Source organism: Vulpes vulpes, chromosome 3 (genome assembly GCF_048418805.1).
Source record: "Vulpes vulpes isolate BD-2025 chromosome 3, VulVul3, whole genome shotgun sequence".
NCBI lineage: Eukaryota > Metazoa > Chordata > Mammalia > Carnivora > Canidae > Vulpes > Vulpes vulpes.
In genome coordinates, this window is record NC_132782.1 from 30,187,786 (window position 1) to 30,200,791 (window position 13,006).

At 41.2% G+C, this 13,006-nt stretch overlaps 1 protein-coding gene across 2 annotated transcripts in view; it reads right to left on the reverse strand.

The window, feature by feature from the left end:
* The window catches only part of CALCRL (calcitonin receptor like receptor), a 99,937-nt gene that overhangs the window by 10,669 nt on the left and 76,262 nt on the right, over positions 1 to 13,006 (reverse strand). For both annotated transcript variants that reach the window (XM_026013529.2, XM_026013528.2), the window contains 4 exons: positions 8,340 to 8,466; positions 5,017 to 5,170; positions 3,502 to 3,562; positions 3,350 to 3,416 (listed from right to left, as the gene is read on the reverse strand). In XM_026013529.2, the coding sequence (XP_025869314.1) occupies positions 3,350 to 3,416; positions 3,502 to 3,562; positions 5,017 to 5,170; positions 8,340 to 8,466 (409 nt within the window). The remainder of the gene's footprint in view (positions 1 to 3,349; positions 3,417 to 3,501; positions 3,563 to 5,016; positions 5,171 to 8,339; positions 8,467 to 13,006) is intronic.

The window sequence follows — 13,006 nt, forward strand, 5'->3', positions numbered from 1 at the left end:
GACTTAAAAATGTGAACCCAGGAGCCGGAAAGTCATCCTACTTTATTGTCTGCAAATATTACCATTTATTTTGAATAAGAATGGAATAGGCGTTTTAAATTTCAGATGAGCTATATCTGAAATCTCATTTATCTGAGAGCAGAATGAGTGAAGGTGGAGAAAAGAAACTCGTGTTTACTCCAGTACTCATAGGGACCCCGTAGATGTAGGCACCACAGGACGTTTACGTGTGACGATACCGTCCTGGGGTCCCTGGAAGGAGGCGGTGCACATCAGCACGGGGATGCAGGAGGACTAGAAGCCATCCCCAGACCGGGACAGCCCGCTTAACTGCACACTGAACTGACTCAGAAATCTCTCCCTGAACACAAATTAGATGTGTCTTCTGTCGACTTCCCTTTGGCCAGATCCCAACAGTGCTGTAGCCACTCGAATACCACCCTGCTCAAGGGGAAACGGGTCAGGGGAAGTCTGAGGGGAAAGACACTGATTGAGGCCGAAATATTTTCTGTGTCAAAGTTGCACCGAAGCATGTGACCATGTAGACGGCAGCCAAGGCCCCTCCCAAGGCCCTGGAATCAACCAGAACCAGTGAGGAGCCCTAGGACTTAAACTAAGACACAACCATTTATCCTGTTAGAAAAATAGGCTCCTGCCCTGTGTTCAAGCCAAGAAAATGGAAAAAGACTCACGCAAACACTGTGGTTTTTCACTTCCCTTCTTAGGAGCCGCCTGATGGGCTATGTTTCTACGTGACCCTTGACCCTTGACTGCACCACGAATTCCCGCCTCCCGAGCTGACGTGCAGGGGCTTTTCCAAGGACTGTGTCGGCTGCAATCACATTCTTCACTTGCTCAGTGCTTTGACTTACTTCCTGACCCCCCCGGACATAGGCATTTGAATTACTTACCCCCCTGCAGAATCAGAGCTCTCGGACTAAAATTTTGCCTTATATTTGTTCTGCAAGCTCCTGCGTGGCCGAACAACGCATCTGAGTTCTTTGAACACGCCTTGGAGCAGAATCACGGTATTGTGGGGAAATTACAAGAAACTTTTAAAAAGCGTTTTTTTGGGAGAGTTTATTGTATTCTATGCACCGGGCTGACAAGATGCATCTCATTTAGTCCTTACAAAACCTGACGAGGTATCTGATCTTTTTATTCCCTAATCACGGGAGGGAGCACAATGGCACTGAGAGATTAGACACCAGAAAACACACACACACACACCAAAAAAAAAAATAAAAATAAAAATAAAAATAAAAATAAAAATAAAAATAAAAATAAAATAAAAAAATTAAAATTAAAATTAAATTAAATTAAAATTAAAAATTAAAATAAAAATTAAAAATAAAAATAATAAAAAATAAAAATTAAAAATAAAAATAAAAATAATAAAAAAATTAAAATTAAAATTAAAAATAAAGCAGAACTGGCTCCGATATAGACAGCCTGATGTGGGCGAGCTAGATTTATCGCCGGCTCTCTAGGACGATGAGGCCGGGGTATTGTAAGGTGCAGCTTAAGTGCAGTGTGTCACCGTGTCCCCAGGGTGTGCAGGGCAGAAAGGAAGGAAACGCCTCTGCCTGTGAGATTCTCACTAGCGTCTACATTAAGGTATTTTAAACTTCCCATAGTGATTCAATGAATCCCACATGTTAATTTTCCAGCTGCCTCTTGCGTAGCCAGGCGCAGCTCAGAAGTTCAACACTTGCCAGGCTAAGCCCTTTATCTGTACTAAGTCACTGAACTCCTTGTTAAAAGGACTAGAGGTCCCTATTGTTATTTATCCTTCATTTTACCAATAAGGCACTTGAAATACAGAGTGATTAATCCCATTGTCTCAGGTCCTACAGCAAGTAGAAGGTGGAAGGAGAGCGTTCAAGGCCAGGCTTTCAGCCTCCAGGAGTTTCCCTTCCAGTTGGGACAAGCCTTTGAGGATGGCTTCACCAGGATTCTTTTTTTTTTTTTTTTTTTTTTAAGATTTATTTATTTATTTATGATAGAGAGAGAGAGAGAGAGAGAGGGGCAGAGACACAGGAGGAGGGAGAAGCAGGCTCCATGCCGGGAGCCCGATGCGAGCCTCGATCCCGGGACTCCAGGATCACGCCCTGGGTCATAGGCAGGGGCTAAACCGCTGAGCCACCCAGGGGTCCCCTTCACCAGGATTCCAATACCACTGTACGCTACACTGCATCTAGCAAATATAGCAAAACAATAGAAGAATCTCTGTGTAAAAAAAAAAAAAAAACAAACATTTGAAAAGAAGGATTAGGAAGCTCTGAATGTTGACTGAGAAACATGCCACCTTTATCTTTTTATGTATGATGGAATGTCAGCCGTAATCCTAATCTCAGACATTAATTGCGTTCTGGTCTCTAATGCTCTATGGAAAAAAAAAAGCATATTGATGTGAATTTATTTCCCCATTGAAATAATGTAATGAAAACACAGAATGTGACTGTTTCCCTGTGACCACACTTGAAAACATCCAGTTGGTGTGTTAGTATTAAGTGATGATCATTATAATAATAAAACAACAGGGTCGCCCGGGTGGTTCAGTGGTTGAGCGTCTGCCTTCGGCCCAAGGCACAACCCCAGGGTCCTGGGATCGAGTCCCGCATCGGCCCCCTTCATGGAGCCTGCTTCTCCCTCTGCCTGTGTCTCTGCCTCTCTCATGAATAAATAAATAAAAACTTAAAATAATAATAATAAAACAACAGCTTAACCAATACTCTCTTTTTCCAAATTAGACTCTTCTCTTTATTGAAAAATCCCCCTCGTTACCATCGCAGGTGTAGAGGTTTTCCCACTTGCCCTTCCCTGTCGTCAGCTCTACGCTCTGCTCTGCGCCCAGGAAAGCCCAAGGCCTCTCTAAGGGCAGCATCCCTGCCCAGGCTGCTTGCTCTCTGACATTTACGGCATTTGGCCAAGTAATCAGGGCCGAGAAGAGAGAAGTTAGAGTATTTCTTCCTCCTTCGTCTTCCCTGCCAGACTGTGGTTTGGGGCAGTGGCTGTGTTCCTCTACTCGGGGCCACCGCTCCTTGGGACCAGCCCTCCCAGCACCCGCCCAAGCCCAGTAACACTCTCGTCCCCTCGTAGGTCTAGAACCATTAACGACTTCCCGCTACAGGGCCCTGGTGCGGGGCCATTCCTTACCAGTTAGCTCCTTTGCCCTTCCTGCCAACTCCTCAGCTGGAACACTTTTGTTAAACCGTCTTCAATTAAACACTGTGAACATGTCATTTATGTCCACCAGGATCCCGAAAGATCCCATAGGTCAGATGATTCGGGGGATAAAGTTGAAATATGAACCATGATGAAAAAAGGGAAAATTTAAGTTACCTACCAGTAAAGCAGCACAAATCGGACCATGGATAATGTAGAGGAGATGAGTATCGGAACTGATCCAGCAGCTTGGGGAGAAGAAACGGGAAAATCATGTCAAGGATTTTCATTTTATTTAGTTCCAATAGAAATCGGAAAGAGAGATTATCTTACTTGTCATTGTAATACAAGCTTCTCGCAACTGCGTGTATACAGGCGGGGATCAGTGGAAATCCTGTAAATAGCAGATAAAAAGAAGATAAACAGGCAACCTTCTCTACAGATGGAATTCCTAAAATGTGTCATAAAATATGAAACTCGGGGGTCTCTAGGAGCAAAAATAACTGGTCATTATATGAGTGAATATCATCTGTACGGTCAAGCAGTAAATATGGCAAAGTACGGGGTGTTGATATATTCAGGTTTGTGTGTCCGTGTGTGTTTTCTTCTAACAGAAGTCGTTCCGAATCAGTGGACTTCAGAGCCAAAGGCCATAAGTGCGCTGCCTAAGCCCCAAGGCTTAGGATTTATATGTATTTTCTGTGATAAGGAATTAGCCAGTATTTCAGAGACGGTCAGAGGTGGGAAGTTGAGACTGACCAAGTGAAGGAGGAGAGAGGGTTTATGTATTAGATGTTTTGCATGTTTTTAGCTTCCTACTTCAGATCTTTCCAACATGAAATGAAGAAACGTTTTATAAAGGCGACCTACACGAAATATTCCACGTACCCTGGCGATTGCGTGTGTGTGTGCCCGTGCCTCTGTATATCCGTAGCTATTGTCTTACTGGGTAGACAGGCAGGTTGATGTACATAACTATAATTTCAGTTATGTCCTGGAAACTAGTCTAATTGAGTTCATTTTCAGCATTTTATATTTTGCACTATTCTAGTTGTTTTTTAAAACATACACTAAAGCACAAACCAAGAACAGACTCTTAATTACAGAGAACAAACAGGGTCACCAGCAGGGAGGGGGCTGGGGGGTGAAATAGGTGATGGGGGTTAAGGAGGGCGCTTGTGATGAGCACGGGGTGACGGATGGAAGTGCTGAAGCTCTCTATTGCACAGCTGAAACTAATATAATACTGTGTGTTAGCTAACTGGAATTAAAATAAAAACTGAAAAAAAACGCAGAAAAAAAAATATGCTAGAGGTGTATCGTTATTTGCTGCGTGAATAATACCACAGCAGGAGACTGTGTGGAAAAAATCTTTTGTATGGCTTTGTTCAACTACTGATCTCTCTATTCTTGAGATAAAATGTTATTTTTTTAAAAAGCAAACTTTTTTAGACTGGAATTTCAAAGCTGGCTAAGCCCAGTGCGTAGGGATTTTTGCACATAGAGAAAAGGAAATTCTAACAAGATGAAGACCGAATCCCTAATTCATGCTTCTAATTCTATTGTGTTAGCCGCTGCATGTTTAGCCAAGATACACACCGGAATATTAAATAGAAAAAAAAAAAAAAAGCCCAACAACATTGTGTTATTGACCTGTGACTCCTGGAAACAATGAGTCAGTGGTTCTCAGTGTATATATGTTTCAATTTACAGCAATAAGCAAAGGTTAATCACCCGATGTTGTTTAAGGATGATTAAGAGCAAGTATATTTTGATTACCAGGGAGCTCTGCATCCTCCAAGAGCTTTCTGAAAACGTGAGTCCGCGGACACGCGCGCTGGCACTTACCCCAGCCGAGAAAATAATACCACATCAGGTGTTGCTTCTCCGCAAACACCGCCACCACAATGAGGGTGTGGAGGTAAATGCCTTCACAGAGCATCCAGAAGTAGTTACAGCCCATCAGGTAAAGATGAATAAACTGAGACACTTTACAACTGACCTGTGACAAAAAAGAAAAAGAAAAAAAAAAAAAAAAGAAAGAAAGAAAGTCACCAATAGTTAGTGTGTGAATTCACATGTAGCCCAACGGCCTGGTGTAGCTTCGTTATACAGAAACATGGAATTTTCTCTCCTCTCCACAAAATCGTACACACTCATGACTCAGATTTGGAAAAGGCAAGTCTTCATCTTCATCCAGTCTTCAACCAGGGACCCTGAAAAGTTATAATGATATATACCCCCCCCCACCTCGCGGGAAATGTGTGAACTCCAAATTTATTACAGGGATGAACGTGTATTTTCCAAATACGCTTTTTCAGGACGAGTGCCCAATAATCAAAAGTCCTGCATTTGACTGCTACCGATGCAATCATTACTTAGCAAATAATAATCTAATGAGCCCATCTTTTATCTTAATCAAATATGAGGTTTGAAGATTTCATGTAAGTGCAAAGAAGAAAAAGTTAGGGTTCCTTCCTCTTTTCCTGCGATCTCCACTTTCTCTTCTCTAAAGGAGATCAGAAGAGGAAGTTTCAAGCGCAGAGTAAACATCAAGTCAGAGATATGTTTTGCTCCCTTAGAAAGGAGAATAAATTTAAACCTCTCCCAGAAATATATAGCCGATTGCTCCCATCAGCTTCCAATTTCCAGTCTGGTCAATAAATATTTTGTGGCAGTTATCATTATTTTTCTAAATAAACTTCTTTTTCCATTAAAGAGAAAACCAGAAGTGACATACACTAGAGAATACACAGCGGGACCTCCTAGGATAGTAGTCGTGATGTGCATGTTAGTTAGCTTAAAATACTTTTAAGAGGTCGTTCTATTTAATCTTTAATTCTGTGGAGCACTATTTAGCACCCGTCACGTATTTTACGGGTAGAAAACTCAATACTGGAGAAGGTAAGTGATGTGCTAATATTCGGACAACATCGATCGAAGCTACACCCTGAACACGAGTCTTGTAATTCCAATTTTGTTTTCATGCCTCCACACAATACCTTCTTCCCGCGGACGTTTGTAAAACCTGTTCTTCCATTAAATACATCGGCAGAGAGCACCGCGTTAAATTTTAAATAAAGTATCTCAATGTCAAACGTAACTTATAACAAAGTCCTCCCAAGGGTACAAGTGAGTTATCCAACTATATTATAGAGAAATAAGAGAGTTTCGCTTCAAATTTTTGTATGTTCTAGTTTTTAGACATGCATATCTAATGGGCTTTTTACTCCTGATTTCACTTAAAACATTCATCTATAAAGCCACTGTGATATGGGCAGCCCGGGCGGCTGAGCGGTTGAGCGTCGGCCTTGGGCCCAGGGTGTGACCCCGGGGTCCCGGGATCGAGTCCCACGTCGGGCTCCCTGCATGGAGCCTGCTTCTCCCTCTGCCTGTGTCTCTGCCTCTCTCTGTGTCTCGAATGAATGAATGAATGAATGAATGAATGAATGAATGAATATATAAATGAATAAATAAATAAATAAAATATTTAAAAGGCCACCATGATAAAAAGCACTTAAACATGCTTCATAGAAGTGTTTCTATGGAGGGCACTGCTGACATAAACAACGGATTCCCCGAGAACACCCCAGAAGCACAGTACAGCTCGCCATCTGTACGGTAAACACGTGTAAATGTGAGATTTCGAATCTCTGGCTCCGCAGCTTCGTGACAAAGCTTCTCTTCGCTCTAGAGAAAGTCCCTCTCGAAGGGCAGGCCGCCAGCCCGTCCTTTACGTTGCTCATTCTGTCCCAGCGCCTTTCCTGGCCCCGTGACAGCGAGAGTGGAGCATACACAGGGCCACGCAGTCCGGGTGCATATGTGCAAACGCTGCAGGGAATCTCAGGATTATGGAAATTACCCTAAAACACATGTAAAACGCATAGAGTGTTGTTTGTTGATGCCCCCAGTGCAAATTCCTTCCCTTTCCTGATTTCAGTGACTAGGTGACTTCATCTTCAAAAGACCACGTGACGGACACCCTGCATACACGCTCCTGCACAAATCCGGGTCCAGGGCTCTCGTACGGATACCACAAACACTATGGTAGCAGATGATCTTAAATACTTGAAAATATGTTTGCTATTTATGCCGATAACGTTAAATATGGCTCAGATGTGCACTTAGCTTGCATAAAAGATATACACTGATGATGTACATAAACTTTAGTTTATGTTTTGAAAATATGGCTTTTGTGTTAGGACATAATTAGAATTATGCTTTTGGGAACAGACCCCACAATACTGAGAAGAAGCTGCTAGGGAAGCAGGGACGGAGGGGAGCGGGCGGTGCGCGGGACGGGGAAAGGGGAGTCGCAGATACAGGCCTCCAGGGTCGGAAGGAAGGAGTCACAGGAGCGCAAGGTGCAGCGGGCAGATGTCACCACTGACGCTGACCAAGCCTATGGGCCAGGGTGGTGCAGGGCGATGGGCAGGAGCCACACTCCCCGGGAGCAACGCAGAGCGCTGTGGAGTCACTAGGTCACGCCCCGGAAACTCCTGTGACAATGTGTGTCAACTATACCTCAATAAAGAAATTCCAAAAGCAAAACAAATTGTGCTTCTAGAGGGGTTAGGAGGAAACAATTCGTAAATATTGGCTGAGATCCGAGGACCTGGTGGAGTCCTTTAAAAGTCCAACCTGAGGAGACGTTGGCATTACCCAGGGGGTGTATGATTCATTTTCCCACGGGGTTTTATTAACTATTGAAAGTCAGCCCGATCCCAAATACATCATATTAACGTCTTTCTGTCTTCACGCCTTGTGTGTTCGACCTACATCTGCAGTCAGTTGCTTCGATTGGTTTCTTAAATTCGATAGTGAATGTCACATGGTCATAAGCCCTTCTTGTCCCACCAGCAGCAGGACTCCAGCCATAAAGGGGGGGGGGGGGTATGTATGACGGATATGAATCATGGAAGCAAAGAGACACGTTCCTCCTTTGGACAGTCAACCTTCACAACCTGGGGGGGTCTGAGATGCATCTGCCTGCGCAGGCTGGAGTCTAGATGCACGTAGTCCTTATATGCCAGACCTTAAAACACCAACATCCAGTCCTGACACACAGTCACACATATCAGGACACCCTACACCCCCACCCCCCACCACCCCCCACACGTTTCTTTCCCTCTAAACTCTTGAACCGAGGGGAACAACCTCGTTTTACTTACAGGATTTGTGGCCACTAACGCCTGGTTGTTGGCCACGGCGGTGAGATGAATGATCGTCACAACAGAGTTACAAACAAAAGAGAAGAAGAGGTTTTTGTGCAAGGTGATCCTCTGGCAGCTTAAGCTCCTAAAAGGCAAGAGACACCAAATATTTCATTTTTTATTTACAATCGTCCGAATAAGACACATTCACAGTTCCTAGTAGCTGCTCCAGATCTGCGAGAATCATTTTTTTTTTCTCCTCAAGATTCACTCACGATAGAATCTTAATTAGAGAAAACTTGTGATTCCTTAAAGAGAGACAAACGGGTTGCTTCAGTGCAGGTAGACATACGCAGGAATAGAAATCTGCTTGTACCAAACTTTTACGTAAATTTCTTCTGTGAATCTCTCAATGTGATTGATATTTTAATTTATTCTGGAAACACAGAAACTGAGATTCAGTGAGGTTAATTGATCAAAAGAAAAAAAAAAAATCCTGCAGCTAATTAATTTGAAAACTTTGGATTTATGTATCAGAATCTTACACAGATCACGCTCTTTTCATCATGCCACGTCGATTGTTCTGTCCAAATAGCCTGTTTATGATAGTGTGTGGTGGTTCTATCCACAGAGTCTCTGGGTGGTGGTAGTGATTAGCACACCAACCCTGAGAAAGGTAACGTTGTGTTCAGGATGGATAAATTGATAAAAAATATATACTCAGCCACCAATGATGTTTGTTCACCTTTCCTCAATTTTTTTCTATTTGAGCCAGCCACACGAGGGTATAAAAATATTACCACCTTGGGCTGGAAGTCCTCCCACATAAAATTAAAGAACTGGCCATTTGGAATTCATATAGAAATGAATTTTAGGAAAAGTCACTGTTAATGATAAGTCATGCGTTCCTCGGATCGAAACCACATCTCCTCTACCGGATTGCCCGCGTACGACCACCTTACCCGGGCTCAAAGATCAACCCAAGTTCTCCCTCCTTCATGAAGCATTTTATCCGATCGCTTATATTTAAACTAATACAAAGGAATCCATTTGAAACTGAATATTTAACATCAAAACAAAACACTTGTGGGAAGACAGGAACGATTTCATTACAGAGACTTAAAAGTTCATTTTGTACTTTTACAGAATTACACAATATTACTATGGTCAACCTAGATAATCCCCCCTCCGTAACACAAACTAATGACTTCTCCTCTGGAAACTTCCAGGAGATTATAATTTAATTTTATCACTGCATCACCTTACCCTAAATAAACTATGTGCCCGGGATATTATAGCTAGGCTGGAGGCCTGGGTTGTCTATATTTAAAAATGCAAGGTTTACGCTGCGTTGTCTCTGAAATTTCTTCCAGCTAGAGATCTGCGATTTTTATACACAGCTTTAGTATTTTAAAGGGCCTAGAAGCGAATTCAATCCAAACTAGTATTTACTGATTTTCCATACGTGCCTTCCACAGAAGCGGGTTCTAAGAAGGAAACTATGAGTGGGATGGTTCTGGGTCAGTCACTGAGCGTGACAGTCATTTGGGGGCAAGTGTGCCAAGTCCAGCCGGAGTCCTTTAAGACAAACAGCTGGAAGATGCTGGTATTTTTGTATTAGGGTGTCTTTGGTCCGACTTTGCAGCGCATGAGAGCAATGAGAGGCAGGCAGGGACCAAACAGAGTATAGATGACATTCTATAGAGAAAAAAAAAATCTTCAGAAGTTTTTTTAACAGAGAAGTGGAATGACGGCTGTTACTATTTAAGTAAAGTCAACATCGATGCAAAGGTGGCTCTATTTTGACAAAATAGGGCAGCCGGGAGGAGAGCTTTGTGTTCCCTGAGAGTGAAGCAAATAAATGAATGTGAGAATAGGTCTAGAAAAGAATATTCTTTTCCAGGCATTTGTATCATGAGTGGTTTTTTTTTTTTTTTTTTTTTTTTTTTTTTGTAATCACTCTTTTATGATGAACACTATGAACACATAAAATTTGTCCACGTGGTCTTATTTTAAAATGCCTTCCTTGAGCTTACCCTGTGTCCGTGCAGTGCCAACTATTGTTTAGGGAAAAACTGCTTAATAGACACTTTTCTTTTTTTTTCAGAATGGAATTTGAATAACTCAACTATCATCATGGGAAAAATAAAATAAAAAATATTTTTCTTAGCTGGCCTATTTTGCCCTTTCCTGCTGAGCACACTTATATTTAGGTCCTTTGGTTAAGACATGTATATAAACAACAAAGCTTCATAGTTTTCAAATTATGACCAAAATACTGGGAAGGTTTGCTTAGACAGCAAATAAGAAATGTTTGTAAAGAGTAAGTTGTAATGAAGGAAAACAAACACTAAAGGAGGCCTGTGAAAATAGCAATTCATGATAGAAGAGCCAAAGGATGAGCTAAGGAACAGTAAGTGAACAGCATTTATATTGACTATTGGTGTTTGTAATATTCATGTTTGCGAAGATTAAAAATAAGTAGATGAAATGCTAACTGTAGTTAGTTGAAAACAATTTTAATTTTTTTAATTAAATTTTAATTTTCTTCGTGCACACTTAAACTTCCTTTTCTACTCTAGGAGAGCGTGTATTTCTGTTCCCCAGAACAGAAATTTCTGGGGAACAGAAATACACCTTTCTGATGAATCTGCTCCCACCTCAATCTGGCGTGAAAGTTAAGAACTTTAAAAATGACCTGCTGGCATCTACTCTCTTCTAAAGATAGAGTTACCATGAGTCCACTAGCAAAAATAAATTGCTTCTAACTCTCTTACTCTGTGATACATGGATATTCCACACTTTCCCCTTGGAGAGCCAAAATAAGGCCATATTATGGGCAAAATTTCGAAATAATAAAATGAAATCCTATTATAAATAAAATATCTAACATAAAAGCCAAACCAATCCTTAAGAGGATGCATGAAATCATTTCAATACAGAGACCTAAAGCTTATTTTGAGTGTCTTACAAAATTATCTAGATAATACGGTCCACATACATATTCAAGCCAAATACTTCTGCTTTAGAAACCCTATATCCAGTTTAACTGTTCATGTGGTTGTGTTGAACTGAACCACTGCAAAGTAAATTCACCTTGTGCTGTGTAAATATGTCCCACTATCTACAATATTCGCCTATGGCTGTGGTTTTAGTTTTTTCCAATTCTTCCTCCAGGTCCTGTGCAACTTAAATGCAGACAGATGCTATCTGACACATGTTTTCTATCAACGTTTGGGGTAAAAAATGTTCCCATTTTTCTAGTGATGCATATTGTTTTTCTCTAAACATATTCATTGACACATGTAAGTTCATCAGCATGAATAAAATCAATTGGTAAATGAAAACCAAAATACGTACACGGTTAAACACATTGGTTTGTTTACATAAAACCCTACAAATATCCAGGTATTTTTTTTTCAGATGTCAACCTAAAACCAGTTTCATCTACTCTAAGTTTTAAAATGTGCCTATTTTACTCAGAATATTAAAACAATTGTTTCATACACTTGGAGAATGTTTTACAAAGTCTCTCTGCCTTCTTTGTAAGTTATAATGTCCCTTTCTACCCTAGCATAGCCACAGAAGAGAAGATGTGGCTTGTGGGTTTGGATTGTTTCCACCTCATATTTTTACATATAATTATTTTAGAATACTATTTCAGTACATAATTTGATGAGCAGAATGATCGAGGCAGCTGATGGAAGCATGTCAACAACCCATTATCCTTCATGTGTAAGGGACCTATGCCTTTCAGGTCTCTTTTGGAATGATTAGGAGGAGGAACCATCCAATCCATACACATACTTCAAAGTGGGTTTTGAAACGTGGCCTGAAGGTTTTTAATTTAATTTTTATTTTTTTTAATTTTTAATTTTAATTTTAATTTAATATTACAAACACCTGGACTGTGCTACCTACTGACACTATGACTTGGGCAAGTTATTTTAAAACTCTAACCCTTAGTTTCTACATCTGTAAAATCCAGGTGACAACAGTACTTCATAGGATTAGCTGTAAACTGAAGTGAGATTATTAATCACGTCTAGAGATTAGCATAATATCTCATCCATGTTAAGTGAGCTATTATTTAACACAGTTATCACGTGGCTGACTTTAATCAAGTTTTCTAATGGTCTTCTCTCACAAATAATAAAACAGCATCAAGTCTCACCTTAGTAATCTAAAACTGTCCGTATTTTAGGTAATACAATGGAACGGTGAATTGCCGTCTTTTTGTCACAAAGTAAAAGAATTTAGCGTTGGAAAGACAGTGTCCTGTGACGAAGAGCAATAGATCAAGCAACCTGATTTATCTCCCAAGGAATTTCTTCCTTTCCAGAGTTGTCTCCAAATTACCATTTTCATTATCATACAGGCCCTGAATATGAAGGACTTACATATTTATTTGAGAGAGGACACGCACGCCTGTGGGTGAGGAGGGGCAGAGAGAGGAGAGCGAGAATCTCAAGCAGACTCCCCACTGAGCACAGAGCTTAATGCAGGGCTGAGGTCATGACCTGAGCTGAAATCAAGAGTCAGACGCTTAAGCGACGGAGCCACCCAGGGGGCCCCATCCAGGCCCCAAATGTCACCCTGCCCCGCATTCAAAGTTCAGCCACAGTATCAACAGAGTACTTGCCTTTGTCTTCCATTTGGTTTTGACCTGAGGTAGAAATTTCCAA